Source organism: Calidris pugnax, unplaced genomic scaffold, assembly GCF_001431845.1.
Source record: "Calidris pugnax isolate Ruff unplaced genomic scaffold, ASM143184v1 scaffold224, whole genome shotgun sequence".
Lineage (NCBI taxonomy): Eukaryota > Metazoa > Chordata > Aves > Charadriiformes > Scolopacidae > Calidris > Calidris pugnax.
Genome location: NW_015090952.1, coordinates 97,966 through 119,007, shown reverse-complemented (window position 1 = coordinate 119,007; position 21,042 = coordinate 97,966). Strand labels below are relative to the sequence as shown.

General features: G+C 42.2%; 1 protein-coding gene across 1 annotated transcript in view; it reads left to right on the top strand.

Moving 5' to 3' along the window:
• The window catches only part of LOC106893776 (collagen alpha-1(XV) chain-like), a gene marked incomplete at its 3' end in the record, with an annotated part of 158,713 nt that overhangs the window by 42,133 nt on the left and 95,538 nt on the right, over positions 1-21,042 (top strand). The window contains exon 3 of the mRNA XM_014951987.1: positions 19,230-19,777. Coding sequence (XP_014807473.1) covers positions 19,230-19,777 — 548 coding nt within the window. The remainder of the gene's footprint in view (positions 1-19,229; positions 19,778-21,042) is intronic.

The window sequence follows — 21,042 nt, the reverse complement described above, 5'->3', positions numbered from 1 at the left end:
CTGAGCAGCTCTTGTTCAGGAAAAAAAAATCTGTTACCACATACTGTTTTAATGTTTATGGGGATTCCAGAGTGGTTGCATAATTCGAATGAATTTATTATGCTTGTGCATTTTGGATCATGTAGTCCCAGCAAGAACATTTTTGTCATTATAGAGTCACAAGTGGGTATGTTAAATTTAAAAAAAAATAAATCTGTGCATAATACAGATGTATCTCAGCAGCACTGTCTGAGGGCAGAGCACACGCCTGTAGGCTTTTGGTGCATCACCCTGCTATCATTTAGCAAACGCTTCACCAACTGCTTCAAAACTAGACTGAGCAGCTCTTGTTCAGGAAAAAAAAATCTGTTACCACATACTGTTTTAATGTTTATGGGGATTCCAGAGTGGTTGCATAATTCGAATGAATTTATTATGCTTGTGCATTTTGGATCATGTAGTCCCAGCAAGAACATTTTTGTCATTATAGAGTCACAAGTGGGTATGTTAAATTTTAAAAAAAATAAATCTGTGCATAATACAGATGTATCTCAGCAGCACTGTTTGAGGGCAGAGCACACCCCTGTAGGCTTTTGGTGCATCACCCCACTATCACGGGTAACCACCTGAGCAGTCAGGCAGTTTGCACAGCAAGAGTTATTCAGTTTATTTATAAAATAAAACGGGACTTCCAAGTAGGAAGTCAATCAGTGGCTCTCTTCACTGTGAAAAATATTTTTAAATGAAAGGATAAGAAAAAATGGGAAAAATATATACTTTAGAATCTATTCATTGATACCGATATAGATATTTTTTAATATATATTACTGTGTGGCCTATTTGGATCCCTTTTCACTTTTTCTGTCTTTCAAGAATTTAACTCCCTCTCCTGCAAAATGTTGTGCTTGGGCACTTTCTGTTCCCTTTGTTTCTCAACTTGCACAGCTCTTCTACAATTGTTGTACTCTTAGAATCAGCTGTGGGTGGAGGCAAAGGGTGAAGGAACCGCAGAGGTTAGATTTGACCATCTGTTGTAATCCTGTCTCTTGGTCACAGAACCACAGAATCACCGTATCACAGAATGCTCTAGGCTGGAAGGGACCTCTGGAGGTCATCCAACTCCTCTGCCTGACCAGGGCCACCTACAGCCTGTTGCCCAGGATCATGTCCAGACAGCTTTTGAATATCTCCAAGGATGGAGGCTCCACAAAATCCCTGAGTAACCTGTGCCAGTGCTCAGTCACCTTCTCGGTGAAAAAGTGTTTCCTCAGAGTATCTCCAAGGATGGAGACTCCACAAAATCCCTGAGTAACCTTTGCCAGTGCTCAGTCACCTTCTCAGTGAAAAAGTGTTTCCTCGTGCTCAGAGAGTTTCCTGTGCTTCAGTTTGTGCTCATTGCCTCTTTTCCAGTCACTGGGCATCACTGGAAAGAGCCTAGCTCCATCCTCTTTGCACCCTCCCTTCCCGTATTTATCTACATTAATAAGAATATAATAAGAAGGTCCTGTGTGTCAGGTCCTTGAGGCTCCTTTGAGAAAGTTGCCTCTACAAGCTACACAAATATAAGGCTTCAAAGGACTTGAGCTCTCTTTTCTCTAGCCACATTTCCTGTGGAAAACACATAAGTGTGTGTGTGTGTGTATATATAAATATGTGTATATATATAAAGAACCTCTGTCTGGTTCCTCATAACTCATTCTTCCTTTGCTTACAAGGAAGTCTTTGCCACTGTGACCAGTGGGCCAAGGGACCACCTTCTCAAAAAGTGTTTATGAAGGTAAGGAAAAGGCACAGAAAGAAGGACAATGGTGAAAACACCCACCTTTTTCTAACTACATACGTTATGTTGCCATTCAAATACAACACTGCTTTGGACAATGGTGAAAACACCCACCTTTTTCTATCTACATATGTTATGATGTTGCCATTCAAATACAACACTGCTTCGGAAGTAGGTTGGTTGTTATTAACAGACCGCTGCCATGAACTGCATTACTAAGCAGCTATTATTTTTAGTAATTAATAGCGGTTATTATTAACCACCAAGAGTTACAAAGCAAGACAGAAGTATAAAGATAGTAGCAGTATTTTTGGCATTTCTTTCGAACACTGTTTTTCCTCCGAGCCAGAATGTGTATCTTTCTGGTGGTTTCTTTTCTGACGGGCACAGACCCCTCCATTGGGACACAACTCTAGATATCTACTCACTGTGGGTTTTTTTTAAAAACCCGTCTTTATTTTCTTGCTTATCAGAACTTGCTAGGTCACTTCAGGTCGCTGCAGATGTTCACATACCAGATACGAGAGCGTAGCCAAACACATTCACATCTATATGACTTTGGCTCTGTGGTCATGTAACAGAACCACAAAATCTCAGTTGCAGAAAGAGACATCCCGTCAGATCCAAGATAAATGTCTTGCCCTGTTGAGTCTGAAGTCCTGCAGTTGCATTCTATAAGCCAAAATAATTTTGTGATTATTTTCCTTACTTTAAAATAACACAAAGCCCCTCTACATAGGACCCCACAGACTGTATCAGCGAGTTCCTTGGTGTTATTCCAAAGCAAGCGATGCAGTTGCCAGATAGACCGCTGGGAACTGACCTGGATCACAAGGAAGTTAATCTTTATGGAAAAGTTCTTAGGGAGGTTGTGGGGAAATTGATACTTTTGATCTCTGTGTTGTAAATCTCAATGTTCTGGTTATACCTTCTACTTTCAGCTGCAATGACGATGTAAAAAAGTAATTTATGTTTCTGTGGAACATATTTGCATTTAAACAAGAGGGTGATGATTAAACAAGAGGGTAATGTAATAACTGATTGGTTTTACTGTCAACCAGATGTTTCTACATCTGCAGAGTCTCGGTTTGGGTATTGGGGTTAGCTGCTGTATTATATAAAAATTTCACAGCTGTACTGAAAGCAACAGAACTACCGTAATTCACCCCATCTGAAAATTAGTTACACTACTTTGTTTTTCTAACAGATACAGAGCTTTTGAGAACCAAGAAAACAATTTAAAAACAACCTTTCCTCCTCAATTTTCAGAAGCATTTGAGGTTTAATCTATCACAATATGGTTCTGCTGTTACTTGCATGTTCTTTATTACTGCTGCATTTGGTGTAGAGCGCAGCATGTAAAAAGAAGATGAAAGATCACCGAGTGCCACCAGAAGTCCTAGCCTTTGGCTTTCAGGCAACGAACCTGAACATGTTGAGTATTTTCTCAACAGGACTTTTATGACCTGCTGGATGCCAGTAAAAAATCAGTGAAGCTACCCACCATCAAACTGTGATGCAGGGAGCTGCACCTACACTATTTTCTAAGCAATCCATATTTTGGATTTTTCCAACTTTGGATTTTTCCACTTGCTTCTCTCTTGTTAATCACACTTTCTGGTACCTGGTCTTTTACATACTGGGTTTGATATATTTTTCCAAGGGATGAGTTGTGATTTGACAGTGAAGTTTCTAATAAATGGATTTATCCGGATATCAAGATAGGTGGCCAAGAAGGCCACCAGCATCCTGGCCTGTATCAGGAACAGCATGGTGAGTAGGACTCAGGAGGTGATTGTCCCCCTGTACTGGGCACTGGTGAGGCCCCACCTCGAGTGGTGTGTCCAGTTTTGGGCCCCTTCCCACAAAAAAGACATTGAGGGGCTGGAGCGGGTCCAGAGAAGGGCAACGAAGCTGGTGAGGGGTCTGGAGAATACGTCTTGTGAGGAGAGGCTGAGGGAGCTGGGGGTGTTCAGCCTGGAGAAGAGGAGGCTGAGGGGAGACCTTCTCGCTCTCTCCAACTCCCTGAAAGGAGGGTGTAGACAGGGGGGGTCGGTCTCTTCTCCCAAGTCCCAGGCAATAGGACAAGAGGAAATGGCCTCAAGTTGCACCAGAAGAGGTTAAGGATGGATATTAGGAAAAATTTCTACACAGAATGGGTTCTTAAGCCCTAGAATGGGCTGCCCAGGGAAGGGGGTGAGACACCATCCCTGGAGGGATTTAAAAGATGGGTTGACATAGTGCTTAGAGACACGGTTTAGTGGCGTTTTTTAATCAGAGTGAGGTTGATGGTTGGACTAGATGATCCTAAAGGTCCCTTCCAACCTAGGCAATTCTATCATTCTATGATTCTATATACCACTTTAGCAAAACAATATCCAGATGCATCAGGTTCTAGGTTTTTCACATAGAAGTCAAGCTGAAAATGTGACCTTAATTAAAGCTATACCCTCCCTTCACAATAGCATGTTGTATGCATGCATGCATATGCATGTGCAAGGAGGGTAACCTACTCAGTTATGGAATATTCTTATTTGTCAAATACCTTGGCCAGCAGAATAGGTTTTCTCTGTTGATTCTAGAGCAGTTGTGATAATTGGTGTGTGATCAGAAAAGTATACATGGGTATTACTATTCCATTACTAGGACAGTTTGTCAAACAAAACAAAAAATCCCATATAAACTTAATATTCTTTTCAAAGAATTATAAGAGAGAGGGAATACCTTTACATTTTCCTGATTGCTGTGCAAACGCAAGTAGGGTACAGGAGAGAGAGAGAGGTAGAGGTTTGGAAGATAACTGTGACATTTTTGTTGACAAGAACGACAACACATTCAGAAGAAACTGAAGACTTTGATACCTGTTGGTCTTATACAAGCTCATTCCTGTTGACAGGTCTGGCAGTAGTTTGACAGCATATGCCACAGAACAAGACTAACCTGAGGTATCTTCTCAGGGAATAGGGCTGCAAGCACTACCTATAATATTTTTCAAAAAGTCCAAGGTTTGAAAAATGCCTTCTGAAGCTGGAGTTCAGCACAATGGATGGCATATCTTTGTCCAGTGCTTTTGGCAAGAAGCTGATATAGAAAGTCAGAACAAAGATGAAGTCATGTTTGACTATATATATGGCACGGTGGAGGAGGAAAGTGATACCAGCTTACGGTGGAAGAATAACGAGGGGAGAGCGGACGACTGAAAGGATCTGGAGAACTCACTGATCAGAGCTTGGAAAGGTTAGCCTTTAGCCTGCAAGATGCTGTAATTTCCACTACAAGAAGACTTCTGTTGAAGTCCTGACACATCAAAGCGCATGCTTTAGTTCAGACATAATTAAAGCTTTATGCAACATACTTGTGTTATTACTAACACACATCTGTGCTCATCACCGGAGAGAGCAGTGGAACCAGTGTCTTACAATACAAATGTGGGTTCAGACAGTGAAAAGTAATAGCAAAGCCTATAATCAAAGCCAAAAAATACCAACAACCTTGTGGTTTGTTGTTTTTTATTCTTTCTTTTTTTTTTTGACTTTCTGAATATTCAATTCAAATGAGCATGAACTAAAATACAACAAAATTCTCAGGGCATTACTTTTCCTTCTTTTCGTCAGAACAGTAACAGCCTTGAGAAAGTAACCTTTGAAATTTTAGCCAAAAATACAGCACTTTTGTCAACTAACTCTTCAAAAGATGAAAGCTAACACGCCAACACGCTTTAATGGATTCATAAATATTGGACACAGGCGCCAAACAGCTATATTTGAAGAATATTTTGAAGTTTGGGGTTGCATGCCACTGAGACTCATCTGGGAAAGGCTTAAAGGGGCCGGAGCCGGCCGGCGCCCTCCCTCCCTCAGGGGCGGCCTGGGCCGGGCCCGGGCTGAGGGCGGCCTAGGCCCGGGGCAGGCCCGGGGGCCGCGCAGGCCTCTGACGCCTCCGGAGCAGCGTTTCCTCAGCGTGTGGCTCGTCCGCCCCGCACCCTTCCGAGGTTCCCCGCTCCTCCGAAGGACGCCGGAGAGGGTAGGCGGGCCTCCCAACCTTCCCTCCCCCGTAAGGAGACGGCTTGCCCTCGGCGGGGGAAAGCCCTTAGGGGTGTAGGCCCCAGGGCGGTTTCATGAGGGCCGTGAGGCGGAGGGGTGGGCGCCTGGGTCTCCTCACCGCCTCTGGAACCAGAGCGCTGGGGATATTGCTTCCTTCCAGGCTCAGGCAGGCTCTCGGCCACCTGTACATCTTTTATTCACAGTTTGGGGTTTTAGTTATGTTTTGTGAAAGCTCTGGAAGAAATTCTTTGCTGTGAGGGTGGTGAGACACTGGAACAGGTTGCCCAGAGAAGCTGTGGCTGCCCCATCCCTGGAGGGGTTCAAGGCCGGGCTGGATGGGGCTTGGAGCAACCTGGTCTGGTGGGAGGTGTCCCTGCCCAGGGCAGGGGGTTGGAACTTGATGATCTTTAAGGCCCCTTCCAACCCAAACCATTCTATGATTCTATGATTAGGACTTCAGAACGACAGCTGTATGCTACTTTGTCTTTTTGCCTTTTTTCAGCTCTTGGATCAAATTACATTTGAGTGAGCTGAAAATTTAATATTCATCCAAAATTAGACTTATGCTATTCTCTACGTACTCTGGAGGAAATTAAGTTATTTTTCGCCGTACGTTCGTAAAACCTTTGTGTGGAAAAAAAAAAACCAAAAGTTCATTTTTTTCCCCTTTGGTCATACAATTTTAAATCCTGAGTAGATGTGAGAACAGAAAATTCAGTTATTCTAGACATAATCTATTAATGCAGGTTGTATACAAGCAGTGGAGATATGCTCCTGAGGGCAGGAAGTTGCACAGACAAAAGAATTAGTTCAGTAATTAAACATGATAGTAGAGCTGTTAAACTGAATGTTAGCAAGTTGGAAGATGTGTTAGGAGTTATTTGATTGTCTAGAGCTTAATGGTGGTGATGACAGGATTGAGTATTTATGGATAAGAAGCAGGGGGAAGGCCAACAAGTCAGATCTCGTGGTGAGAGTCTGTTATAGACCGCCCAACCAGGATGAGGAGACAGATGAAATATTCTATAAGCAACTGAGAGAAGTCTCACAATCATTAGCCCTTGTTCTCCTGGGGGACTTCGACGTACCAGATGTCTGCTGGAAATACGATACAGCAGATAGGAAACAGTCTAGAAGGTTCCTGGAGTCTGTGGAAGATAGCCTCCAGACACAGTGGCTGAGTGAGCCAACTAGGGAAGGTGCCCCACTGGACCTGTTGTGATGTGATGGTTGGAGGCCATCCTGGGCATTGGGAGCACAAAATGGTAAGATTTTTTGATTTTTGGAGAAGTAAGGAGGGGAGTGAGCAGAACTGCCACCTTGGACTTCAAGAGGGCAGTCTTTGATCTTGACTGACTACAAGGATGTTGTGAGGTTATTGCAGGGAGAAAATCAGAAGGCCCAAAGCCTAACTAGTACTTAATCTGGCTGCTACCTTTGAAGACAATAAGAAATGTTTCTATAAATACATGAGCAATGAAGGGAGGGCTAAGGAGAATTTCCATCCTTTATTGGATGCAGAGAGGAACACAGTGACAGGTTGAGGAAAGGGCTGAGGTACTTCATGCCTTTTTACCTCAGTCTTTCTCGGCGTACCCAGCTCCCTGAGCTGGAAGACAGGGATGGGGAGGAGAATGAAGCCTCCATAATCCAATCAGAAATGGTTAGGGATGTGCTACTCTGTGTAGACACACGCAGGTCTATGGGGTCAGATGGGATCCACCCAACAGAACTGAGGGAGCTGGCAGAAGTACTCACCAAGCCACTTTCCATTATTTATGAGCAGTCCTGGCTAACTGGGGAGGTCCCAATTGACTGGAGGTTAGCAAATGTGGGAGGCATCTAGAGGAAGGGCCAGAAGGAGGATCTGGGGAACTACAGGCCTGTGAGTCTGACCTTGGTGCCTGAGAAGGTTATGGAGCAGATCATCTTTAGTGCCATCATACGACATATACAGTCCAACAAGACAGAAGACGTTTGTCTTAGCTCTCTCGAGTGTCTCAAGTCACTGCATGAGACTGCATTTTGGGTCAGGTAGTGGGGGCAGATAAGGATGGAGTTGGGGTTTTTTGGGGAGTTTGGGAGTTTGCGTGCTTGCAAATCTGGCTACACTGTGACAAAAGACTTCTGGTCTTCATCTGCATGGAGTAATACATCTCATAACACGGTCACTTTCTGCATGGAATCTTTTTGGGAAAAAAAGTCATCCATTTATTAGTGTTCTATGATATTGTTTCAGTTAAAAGTGTGGGGTTAAATTAAAAAATAAGATGATAAATCTTTTTTCTAGAACTTGTCGTGAGTATGTTGGCCTTTTTGGAGCTATCTGACAGAGCTAGCAGTGAGGCCAGTATAGGTCTGTACCTGAGGAGTATGAACTGGTAGTATTTGTGGTTGTGAAGAAACTCCCCAAAACATGGATAATGTAATTATTATTAATAGCTGCGTGCGTCTGAAGCCAGGTGAAAGTAAAGTCACTGATTTACTCCTATATGAATGGGGTGCAAAGTCTGAAATATTTATATCCAGCATCCATTAATAGGTCTTATACTTAAGTTCAAGTAGGCTTATTTTTAATTTCATTTTTCTTCTAAAGAAAACTCTTATTCTCTTCTTAATGAGGATAACAGTTCCCCTAATAGGTGCTTTGCAAAATATTTGTCTGCGAAGTCCTGTGGCTAAAATTGGATTTGCTTACTTTACAGTTACATGGGATCATGTGGGAGGTCCACAGTGGGAAATCTGTGGTTTGTAAGTAGTAAAAGCAGTTACTCCACGGAGGTGAAGAAAGAGCCTGCTGTATTTGCGTTCAGGAGAGGAGCTGCAGGCGTGTGTTACAGCGAGGCAGTGAGTTCAGCCTGGTTGCAGAAGGAAACGAGGCGTGTATAATTGCAGTGTGTGTCTGTGCAACAATTTCGGAGTCTGCTTTGAGTCGGAACTTGTACGCATCAAATTTGACAAAGACACAAAGGCCTGACGGCCATTAAGTTCTTAAAAGTCTCATGGAACAGGAACAGAGTAAAGGGTGGGAAATGCTCTTCGTGTCTCCATGACCAGAGGTTCTGTTTGGAGAACCTTCACATTTCCATAAGGTGTTTTAAATGCTGGAAAAGCTTTAGTGAGTGCTTACTCTTTCCTAACAGCAGAATTCGATCACAGAATCACAGAATTACAGAATTATCTAGGCTGGAAGAGACCCTCGGGATCATTGAGTCCAGCCATCCACCCTACTCTAAAGTACTCCCCTACACCATATCCCCCAACACCACATCTAAACGGTTCTTAAACAACAGGACAAAATTCTAGTCAAAATAAGGCAGTGAGCAGCTCTGCTCACAGCAGTTCCTTATTCATGCCTGGTTGGCTTTTTCTTCCACTGGAGTAAGGGTAAAAGTGGTTCAGCCAGTTCCTTCTCCACACAAAACAGGTCATAGTGGATGGTTCCCCTCCTACAGAGCTGGGAGACTCCCGTATAGTTCTTCTTTTCAAGTTTAATCTAAAGTGTCAGGAGAACATGAAACTAAATTGACAAAAATCCAGCTGAATTTGTAAGCAAGATGAAAGTACTTTTGCTTCTCTAATCTGTTGTTAGGGGACAGTTGCTCAAAGAAATCTGTCCTGAGGTGAAAAAAGTGGCCCTTGAACAGCACATTTTCTTCTGTCCCAGATTTCTTAGCTTTTTAGTGTGAAGTTGGTCAGCATTTAGAAAGCTGATGTTGTCACAAATAGAGAAAAAATATGATGTCATCAGCAAGGTGGTTCAAGCTTTTTGATGGATGTGTATCTAAAACAGCTTTCAGTGGGTCAGGTCTTGCTGGTCCCTGGTCTGAATTTGCCACAGCAGCAGGACGTGCTTTTGCAAATTGTACTCGCCGATGCTGTTTCCGACTGTGAAAGCTTTGTCTGGCCCTGGGCTGCCATTTACAGTGTGGTGTGGGACGTGATAATTTATACTAATGAGCCAGTTTGAAACAAGAAGGTTTTTCACTTAGGATTTTAGCCAGGGTTTTAACTTAGAACTTTTTGTACCAGAAATGACATTTTTCAGATGTTTTGTTTAATCCCTTCAGTGCATTCACTGGGGAAATGAAAAAACATGAGTATAATAAAAACATATGTGATTTACACTAAGATATAAATGTAATGTAATGTAGCTCTTGGGACACGAAATTCTTGGGAAAAGGAAGATGGAAGAATTAGGATTACGTTGGCTGCATTTTTTTCCCTATGTTTTTACTGTGCATTCATGTTCTAAAGGCATTTAGCTGTAAGAATATTAATGTCCAAGATATATTTTTAGATTTTACTGTTCCCATATCATCTACTTCACAGTCGTTTTTCAAATTCCCTGAATCCCAGCCCTTTATAATGTCAACCCATTAGCTACTAGATCCAATAGCGTAGAGAATATATGAGAATATACTTAGAACAATAAAAAGCAATAATAAATGTCAGGTCCATAAACTGAAGAACGTTTATGAAAGAGATGCTCCCAGAAGACAACACAAGTCCTTCTAATGACTTGAAAGTAAAACTTTAGTAACGAAGTCTACATGAGGAGGAACTTGTTTTCTTTGAGGGTGGCAGAGCCCTGGAAGAGGCTGCCCAGAGAGGTGGTGGAGTCTCCATCTCTGGAGACATTCCAAACCCACCTGGACACGTTCCTGTGCAACCTGCTCTGGGTGGACCTGCTTTAGCAGGGGGGTTGGACGAGATGATCTCCAGAGGTCCCTTCCAACCCCGTATCATGCTGTGATTCTCTGATTCTGTGAAAGTGGTATGAGCAGGCAGCATGACATCTGTCTTCTTCCAGCAGCACTGATTGTGCAGGTGATGATCCAGAACAGGATTTTCTGACAGGAGAGAGAATCCTGGCTCATTGACAGTGTCAGAGGAAAAGTGGAAAGGCGTGCTAAATTCCTCATGGGAGTAGATGGTATTTCTGATCATTTGATTGAGCTCAGAGATTATGGTGTGATAGGTGTGAGGAGGGAAGTAACATTTCTGGGTGAACGTCTCTAAATTTCAGAGTGAATTGTAACCCACAAATCCCATCTGCTCATAGCCTTCTTACGCCCCTGGTCCAAGGGTGGAACCTTGCAGTGGAGATGGGGGCTGGCAAAGACAGCAGCAGCAACTGTAGGAGTTGCTGATTAACTGTTCTCCATCCTGGCTTCCCGTTATATCTCTTTATATGGCATGAGAACTTGTATCTAGGTCAGTGTGCCAGACTGTGTCAGTGTCTTTAAATAGGTGTCCGTTTTTCCACATTTGGGCAGAGACTCTCTGCTGGGATATACAAATGTTAAATCTAGGAAAGTGTCAGAAGTCTCTCCCAGTACTTTAAAAGAAAGCTGCCTTCCTCATCTTAGAAACACATATTTTGGCAAGGAGGGTGTTGGTCATGGCCTTGCAAGAATTTTCTCCCTTAAAATTCAAAATAAAAAGAGAGAGGGAAAGAGAAAACAAGAACAGTAATGTCGTTTCTTTTCCCCCATGAAAATACGCAGCAGACTTAGTTTAATGTATTTTGTCTGATTTCCAAGGTCATTGTGAAAGAAAAAGGGCAGGGTGATAATTCACATCTGTTTTGTTATGCACGTAATGGAAATTAAAGCATATGCTGGTTTAGAAGTAAAAGAGCACACACAGCAGACGCTGTCGCTGGTGATTCATCAGTAACGTTCTCCTTTCCTAAACCCAAGCTCCAGTCTGATTTATGAAGCGCTGTGTTGCTGCCTAGTGGTGAAATACAGAAGCTCCTGCTTTCCTGCAGTCATGAAATCTACTTGTCCCCTCTGGCTGGCAACGATATTGCCCATATCAGAGTTTTACACATTTACACCACACACAGATTTCATTCCATAAAGGCAGTGTCCAACCTTGCCCCAGGCAGATACTATTGGACTATCTTTAGGAGCGTGGATGTCTCAGGGCTCCCCAGTTCAAGAAGGACAGGGAACTGCTGGAGAGGGTACAGCAGAGCGCTACAAAGATGATGAGGGGCCTGGAGCATCTTTCTCAGGAGGAGAGGCTGAGGGAGAAGAGAAGACTGAAGTGGGATCTGATCAACACTTATGAATACTTAAAGGGTGGGTGTCAGGAGGATGGGGCCAGTCTTTTTTCAGTGGTGCCCAGTGACAGGACAAGAGGAAATGGGCACAAACTTGAACACAAGAAGTTCCATCTAAACATGAGGAGGAACTTCTTCCCTTTGAGGGTGGGAGAGCCCTGGAAGAGGCTGCCCAGAGAGGTGGTGGAGTCTTCATCTCTGGAGACATTCCAAACCCGCCTGGACAGGTTCCTGTGCAACCTGCTGTGGGTGGACCTGCTTTGGCAGGGGGTTGGACGAGATGATCTCCACGGGTCCCTTCCAACCCCATATCATTCTGTGATTCTGTGATTCTGCAAAGCCTGCTCTGATACACACACCAGCCCTACCTGAACAAGGCTGGATGCAGTAGCAGTTTCTCATCGTTCTGAGTGCAAGAAACTGCGCAAAATCCATTTCACTGCTGACTTTGTCACAGGAAAGTAGTTGGGTTATGGTTCTGTATTTCTAAAGTTGCTCAAACTTACACTTTTGTATGAGGTTTTGTTCTACCACCCTGTACTGAATCCCTTTTCAGATGAGCTGCTGCTTACTCCAAGCCCTGTTGCTTCTGAATCTCCAACCACCCTTCAAGAGTTCAAGTTCTGCCAGATTGGTCTCTCTAATTCCCCCCAAGACTCTTTTCCCTTCCATTCAGCCTATTTCTCTATTCTTCCTGACACAGATACCAGCACCCCACACCTTTGTACCCCTCTTCTAGTTAATCCTCCTTCTCTCCTTCCCTCTTACTGTTGCTGCTGTTTGTCCAAGTACCTTAGCCAGGATTACGGCTGACTATGTAGCCTTGAGAATGTCCTGTAACTCAGAGAAGCCCAGTCATGCAGCCTTTTTCTTCAAAATATCCCTGTCTCCTTCCAGAGCTGAACCATTCCTCCCACAACCAGGTGTTTCAGAGGAGGAAGGCACTGCTCATCTACCTCATGTTCATGGAGAACTTGGTATGATTTTCTACAGATAACCTGACCAGGTCAGATCTGGTAATTTGGTTCAACACCCAGCAGAGAAGGCTCCTTATTGTGATCTGCTGAGTGTCAGGATTGGACACAAAGAAATAAGAGTTGTGTTACACTGCAATGAGAGTTAACCCTAATTTTATGCTCAGCTGTGACCATAAATGCTGCTTAGTACCAGAGGAACTGCAGGGCAGGCATTTGGAGTTTTATAGTATGTTAGCTTTCAGAAGATTGGGGTATCCCAAAGCTGTGCCCCGCTTTAGGGTTCTGTTTCAGTATTCTACTAGCTCCTGATCCACACATTTTTGAAGAGAAAAAATACTGCAGGACCAAAGCTTACATCCTTAAAACCATTTAAGACATTTCTACTGACTTTATCAATCAGTAACAGGTCTTTGAGGAAAATCTGACTTTTTTAAAAAAGGGTAGTGTTTAAAGAAAGCACTGTAAATGTAAGGTCCAGGCAAACTTGTTAATCAGTTCTGATTCCTTCTTGATCTTAAAGATCAACGAATTGTTTTGCTGTGCTGCCAGAACACATTTGAGGTAGTACTAAGGAGATGGATGCAGTAATGTGCTACTCGTGTTTTAAGGAGTAACTTCCACTAAGAAACATTTATTTCCCTGTGATAAATGATAAATTATAGAAGAACAAGATTAAATGCACTTTTTGAAATTTACGTGCAAAATACTATTTAGCAGATAGATTAACAATTAACAACTGTGAGAAAATAACACAAAACCTTATCCTGGAAATGTATTTTTCCCACTGAATTCTCAATAAGTGTAAATAATGACCTGATACTGTGCCTATGGTGTGTAACAACTGGTGAAAACATTTAAGACTCAGTATTAAGCTGAGTTGTGGAACAAGATAAAGAAGTTGGTGGAGCAGCCTTTCTGTGCCTTCATCTGTCATGTAAGGAATAGTTGTTTTCATGGATGCAAACAACTACCTAGCAGGATATTTCTGAGCAGAGGGCACATGTGAATGCATCTCATGATTTCTGGTGTGTGAAGGGCTGAGCGAGCTTGCTGTGCTCTGCAAATGACGTTTTCTTTGCTGTTGTTTGTCGAGATCATCATATTGTGCATGTGCAAAGGAACCAAGTGATCTTGCTGCATAGTATCTCCCTCAACCGTGCATAGGAATGGAAAGGTAGTGTGTGATGTTATCATAAATAAGTAGATATTAAATATCTCTGTACAGAGATCAATTATTATGCAGGGCACAGGTGGTGAACAACAGTCTGTGCTTCACAGCAGCTCTTTAGATATCAAAAGAAGAAAACAAGTGCTTGCTAATTCAAAGTGAGATTGATGCAAGTAGAAATCTTCCTCATATCTGGACATACCCTGATGCTACAAGCATTCTTGTGTGCTGAAAAGCAGTTTGACTTTGTCTGGGATAAAATTCCATGGTACATCTGCTGTCTGATCTGGCTATGCAGCTGAGTAGTACACGAATACTAGCCATGTTACAAGTAACTACTACTAGTTACACACAGAGATGACCCATGATGCATGGCTGCCAACTGGCCAGCAGCAAATGTCATCTAAATGCAACCAGGCAGTGGAGAAAAGGAAGTTTTATTTCTTGTCCAATCTACGTTTCAAGGGCTGGAGAGAGGCAGAGACTTCCTGCATTCTACCAGCTCAAAGCATGAAGTCAGTTAAAAAGGAGATAAAAATTAGAGAGGAAGCTGAAAAGCAGTTTGACTTTGTCTGGGATAATATTCCATGGTACATCTGCTATGCAGCTGAGTAGTACACGAATACTAGCCATGTTACAAGGAATTAATTAAAATGGTAACTCTTGACATAACAGCCAAGCTGAAAATGTTTGTGGATGCCTGTTGCTAAAACAGCTGATCAACCTTCATGAAGCATGAGAATGGGTAAAGAATCAATAGTCCCAAATACTGGAAGTTGGCACAAGTTAAAAAAAGATCAATCAGGTATCTGAAAGACTGGGTTTTCAGACTTCCACTGTTCCTAATATTCCAAAATAGAATAGAGAAATGACTGTATTCTCCATCAGTGCAATCTGATAGGGTACATAGAAGTAACCAACCATTTATCTTTAGTACTACACTGTTATGGTAGCCAAGAAGTCTATTTTTCATCAGAGAAATGTCACTTAGAAGCAACTTCTGGAATTAATCTCTTCCAGCTCTCTCTTCAAAGCAGGGCTGCCACCAGCACTAAGACTATGGATTTACCTAGCCAACTCCTAAAAAACTCCAGGGAAAGGATTCCACAGCCTCTCTGAGCAAGCTGTGCCAGCAGTGCTCCACCTTTTAACAAACAACTTCTTCCTGAAGTCCAAACTGGACCTGCCACGCTGCAGCTTGTGACTTTTCATCCTTACTACAGTCATCTGGCACTGCTGGGAAGAGTTTGCTTTGTCAGCTTTTTAATAAGCTTCAGGTAGTTTAAGGCACCTCTCTGGTCAGTTGAAGTACATGTTCAAGGTAGAATTGGCCAAACAGAATTTGTTTTGTGTTACCTAGGAATGAAAAGTGCATGGAAGAAATTTTAGGCATGGTAGTTTGCATCTGTCTGAGGATTGTTAAGTGAGAAGAGGTGTCGTATGACTGAAAGGAAGCATCGAGGATTCCTCTTCCTCCCCTTCCAGGTCGCTTCAAAATTCTCCTTTCAGAAACCAGTGAAACTATTACTGTGGGATTATAAATGCGCTTAGACTCATAGAATGAAAATGAAATAATCTTTGAGGTTGAAAGTAACCTCTGGAGATCATCTAGTTGAACCTTTCCTGCTCAAAGCAGGGTCAACTGGAGTGAGCTACTCAGGGATCCGGGGCTGTAATGGTACTGTTTGCATTGTTCCATCTTCTCAGGAGCCTGAGAAGATCATATTGTGAACATCACCTTATCATCACTATAGCAAAGGTTGGCCCCAACTTTCACATCCCCCACTTCTTCCTTGATTGAGACCCAGCATCCCCTCATTGGCTTTTTTGGGAGGCTGTTGTTAACAGCAATAGCAGTTAATAGCAGTCTATTAATAGCTGTTAATAGCAGGCCAGTCTCCTGCACTGCTTGTTCCCTGCTGTATTGCCCTTGCAGACTTCTAAATTGATGGTAAATATTTTGGAACGTTTAGAGGGCAAGTTGTTGGGGCTGAGGGAGTGTATGTTTGGTTGAAGGTCTTTTTACTGAGAAGTATTCCTGCAAGTCTGGAAATCTTTTTTTCCATGAAGGGCATCTTTACTAATTTGCCTTTGCTTTTTGCATTAGTGCACATGGAGACACAGGACTCTGATTTCCTTCTGACCTTTCAGGCCCCTGACACTTTTCTCTGTGCTTGCTATACTCCCTCCATGCCTGGTTCACACTCTCCCTGCAAGGCCTTTTGAGCTGTTTAGTAACCTGTGGAAGATATCCCTTCAAAGATTATTCCCTTTTCTTGTGCTAATCCTTTGGGGATGTATCAGGTCCGTAAGTTCTTTCTTTTTCTTTACATTCACATAGATGCCTACACATGCATGTACACAGTTGTTCATTATTATAATGATTTTTGACCTTAAGTATAGCCTAGGCCATGAGATTGCCCTAGACCAGGCAGCAGATAATGGAGGGGTTTCAGTCTGTTGACCTTCTTGTTAACAGCTCAGCTTTGCCACACCATTGTAGTTGAACTGCTAAATATTTCCCACTTTTGCTTCTCATCTGTTTCTGAGAAGGGAGAACTATTTAAGGAGAGAACTATTTAACATCTATGCTGTATTTGATATTCTATACTGCTGTGGCTCAAAGAAACGGATGTGTTTTAAACACAGATCTTTGTCATTAAAGGAAAACAGTTCATTGAGTAAAAGTACACATTAAAAGGCTTTTGTTTTATATACAAAAAGCCGTGTTCACAAAAATGTATGTGGAAGATCTTCTAGACAAGCAGTTAACAAAACAATAAAAAAATAGTACAACACTAAATCAGAAAAACTGAAAAAATAGCTTGCCTGGAAGACAAAATTTTTTGGTTGATTAACTTGAAAGCATTGTAATGAAATAAAGTGTCTCAAATAAAATAAGATGGGAAAAAAAAAGGAAACCTTTTTGTGCAATATAGATGCATATTTAATTAACTGTATTTAGGTACATGAACTACATACCCTTTTCTCCAGGAGAGGGCAGAATAATAATGATGTAAAAGCGGGAGTCGACACAAACTGTTTGCACAAAAGAATGTGGAGCCTGATTTAGCAGGTCAGTAAGTGCTGTGGCTCCTACAGACTGCAGCCTTATTTTTGGGTGTGAGGTTTCCTTAGGCATCTGGAAGAAAATGCTCCAGCCTTTAGTACCAGTATATTTTATCCATGTTTTCCAACAGTGTATCAGTGGCAGCTGGAAATGCCAAGCTGGGTAAGCAGAACAAATGCTGCTTTTCCTCAGAGCAGCAATGATGCTAACATCTTCTATTTCGTGCAGCACATCTGGGACTGCATTAATATATTTCCCTTATTTTTGCCTTTGTAGTACTTGATTAACTCTTGTATCTGGGACTGTGTTAAAGTATTTCCCTTATTTTTTCATTTGCAGTACTTGATTAACTCTTATTTTGTAGATATGGAAGTCCTTCTCTGCTTTATGTTATTGCTATAAATATTTCTTCTTAACTGCAAAGTAAATAGTCTTTGCAACAGGGAAGAAGAGATTTTCCTACTGCACCTCACAAGGGCATCCAGTATGAAATAATGCTCTATTACAGTTACAACATTTCTTTGAATGCAGAGTAGGGAGAACATCAGCTGTGCACTGCACCATGGAGACAAAAATGGTTTATTTCCCCTGCTGGAACAGGAACTTAACACCTAGGTTTATGATTATTTGGACTGGAAGAGGACAGAGAAGCGAGGTCAGCTTGGCTCAGCTTTACAGACACAGAAGGGCCTGATGTTGGCTACTCTGAGCCTGGTCTGATTTTGAAAGCTTTCGTAGAATATTGCTTTTAGCCCATTGCCTTAAAAGCACAGGAAAAGGAGCTTCCATCACAGCTTGTGCAGTAGTAAACAGTGGTGACATGAGGAGTTCTTTCATGGGAGGCAAAGTCAACTGCCACGGAGCAAATGGGCTCTTACATGCCCGGGACAGGATTATAGACAGCAGCTCTGATCAAGAGTGTCTGAGGAGGAACAGGGGAAAACAGTAGGTAAACTTAAGTTATAAATTAAAAAGAAAGGGAAAGTAATAATTTCATTCAAAAGCCAGCACTCCTACCCCCAGACCTCTGGAGCCATCCAAGCCCTCCTTTGACTTAGACAAAACCAGCTGCTGTGATTTCAGTGCCAGGGTGGTTGGCTTCTTACATTTAGCAAATAGCTTCTGCTTGAGCATGTTGTTCTGACTCTGTATCTGTTAAGGTTCATTAACCTAGAGCAGAATTTGACTAAATGTGGCAGCTGATGGACCTGAATAATTGTGTTAAAAGGCATTTCTAGCTAAAAATGTGATGGATTAAATAAATGTGACAATCCTTAAAATGTCAGCTAAACAATTATTACTGCTACAGATTAAGTGGCTGGGGCAAATACTACGTTTTTTTATGTGCATCTTCAGTCTTTGTGCTCAGTTGAGGTATTCCAGCTCAAGCATCTTCTTACAGCGTGGAAGAGAACAGCAGTGTATTTATTTTGCCATAGTGCAACACAGGTTGATCTCACCAGAGAGTGCTAATCATTTTCTTTTGCTCAAAGGACTTGACATCAATATTTCTTTTCTTTTTTTTGAGAGACTTGGGCCTTCAAACTGTATGTTTTAAAATGGGGCTAAGATGGGTAATTCTGTCTTCACAAAATCCTCTCTGCAGGCACGTTCAGCGCTTTCCTTTGTAGTTTATGGGCAGCTGAAGTAAAATACATGTTGCAGGAACTACTTGGTGCCACTTAATTTTGCCAAATGTTTACATGCATAGTATGTGAGTAACCTCAAGTAGAATCATAGAATCATAGAATGGTTTGGGTTGGAAGGGACCTCAAAGATCATCTAATTCCAACCCCCCTGCCCTGGGCAGGGACACCTCCCACCAGACCAGGTTGCTCCAAGCCCCATCCAGCCTGGCCTTGAACCCCTCCAGGGATGGGGCAGCCACAGCTTCTCTGGGCAACCTGTTCCAGTGTCTCACCACCCTCATAGTAAAAAATTTCTTCCTGAGATCTAATCTGAATCTTTTTTCTTCCAATTTAAAACCGTTTCCAAGAATGGCACCAAAAAGTATTAGAAGTATCTTACAGGTACTATAACACTGCATTACAGTTTTTAAGGCCTTTCTTAAATCACTTACGTTAAATGGTCTGTGCAACTCAAGAATAAATAACATGTTTTTTCTCACACACTTTACAGAACGAGGCTCAAAAGGACATCTTGACCTCACGGAGTTAATAGGAGTTCCTCTTCCTCCTTCTGTCTACTTTGTCACCGGCTACGGAGGGTTTCCAGCCTACAGCTTTGGTCCAGATGCCAACATCGGTCGATTGACAAGTGCTATAATACCCATGCCTTTCTACAGGGATTTTGCCATCGTAGTTACAGTGAAACCCAACAGTGACCGTGGAGGAGTGCTATTTGCCATAACAGATGCCTTCCAGAAGACTATTTACCTGGGAATGAGGCTTTCAGCAGTTGATGACAGCACCCAGAGGATCATTATGTACTACACAGAGCCTGGTTCCCATGTCTCCCGAGAGGCTGCTTCGTTTAAAGTGCCAGTGATGACTAACAGGTGGAATAGGTTTACAGTGACTGTTCAGGGAAACGATGTTGCTTTGTTCATGGACTGTGAAGAATATCAAAGAATTCAGTTTCAAAGGTCGGCTCAAGCCTTGGTATTTGAATCTGGCTCTGGGATATTCGTGGGTAATGCAGGAGCCACAGGACTGGAAAAGTTCACGGTAAGTACTGATAAATTGACATGCCTCGGTGTTCTGTGCATGTACTCTCTACCCTAGAAAGTCTGCTTACAATGATTGTATCCCAAATGGGGTTACAAATTAATATAGCTTCTATTTTCCATGGCTGGCTAGGGTTCAGGCAGTGCAGGTAGATAAACTTTGGCTTAAAGTGCAAATGTTTCTAGAACCTCAGAATTTTATCACATATTAAGCTCAACACACATTTTGAATACTAGGAATTTCAAAGTAAGTATCACTTAACTTTATGTGGCCTTTTTATGAAGGGAAAACTATCCATTTCTTTAACTTGAAGATTATCATGTGCTTTAGAAAAATAGAATGGACCAAAACCACTACTAGAGGGCTCCCAAGCCTTCTTAGCCTGAGTGAAGGAATCCTTCCTGCAGCATCCTGACTGGAATTCTTAGCCCTTGAGGTTCCAAACAGAAATGTGAAAGCTGCCAATATTCCTGAGATTGACTCATTGTCAAACTGAAAGGAAAATGTCACACTCTTTCTGTCTTGTTTTTGTACTTCCCTTGTACTTCAAGTGAAAGCTGCCAATATTCCTGAGATCGACTCGTTGTCAAACTGAAAGGAAAATGTCACCCCCTTTCTGTCTTGTTTTTTAACTTCCCTTGTACTTCAGAACTTGTGCAGTCTTTTGTGAGATTAATATCTCTTTCCCTAAATTAATAAAGCCGCAGCACAAAACTGAGTGGATCCTTTGCTTCAGAGAAACAAAAAATTCTTTCCAAAGTTCAGGTGTACTGACAGATTGTGAGCTCCCTTTGGTAAGCAGCAAGGATAATGAACTTTTAAAAATTATCTGACTGGTCTAAGCACCTAGAATTACAGGAATATATTGATTAGCAACAATTAAGTGGTGGAAAGAGATATGTAGGAAAACTTCCTGCTGGCGCTACCTTTCTTAGGTGGGATGACTGGAGTATTGGGGATGCCTGATTAGTAAGTAAGAATGAGAAACATTCAAGAAAATGAGACCACTTTGGTATCCCACCTGAAAAACTCCTATGTGATGATCAGTTGCTAAGGTTATCACCAATAAATCTGTAAATAAGGTGACAGGGGTGCATGGTTCATTACACTCAAGTACAGACATTTCAACCAATATTGTGATTGCTTCAGTACTGTTAATTGTGACATGTACCTTTATTTCTTCATGCTCACCAATAAATCTGTAAATAAGGTGACAGGAATGCATGGTTTATTACACTCTAAGGTGTTTCCATTGAAATAGGCTG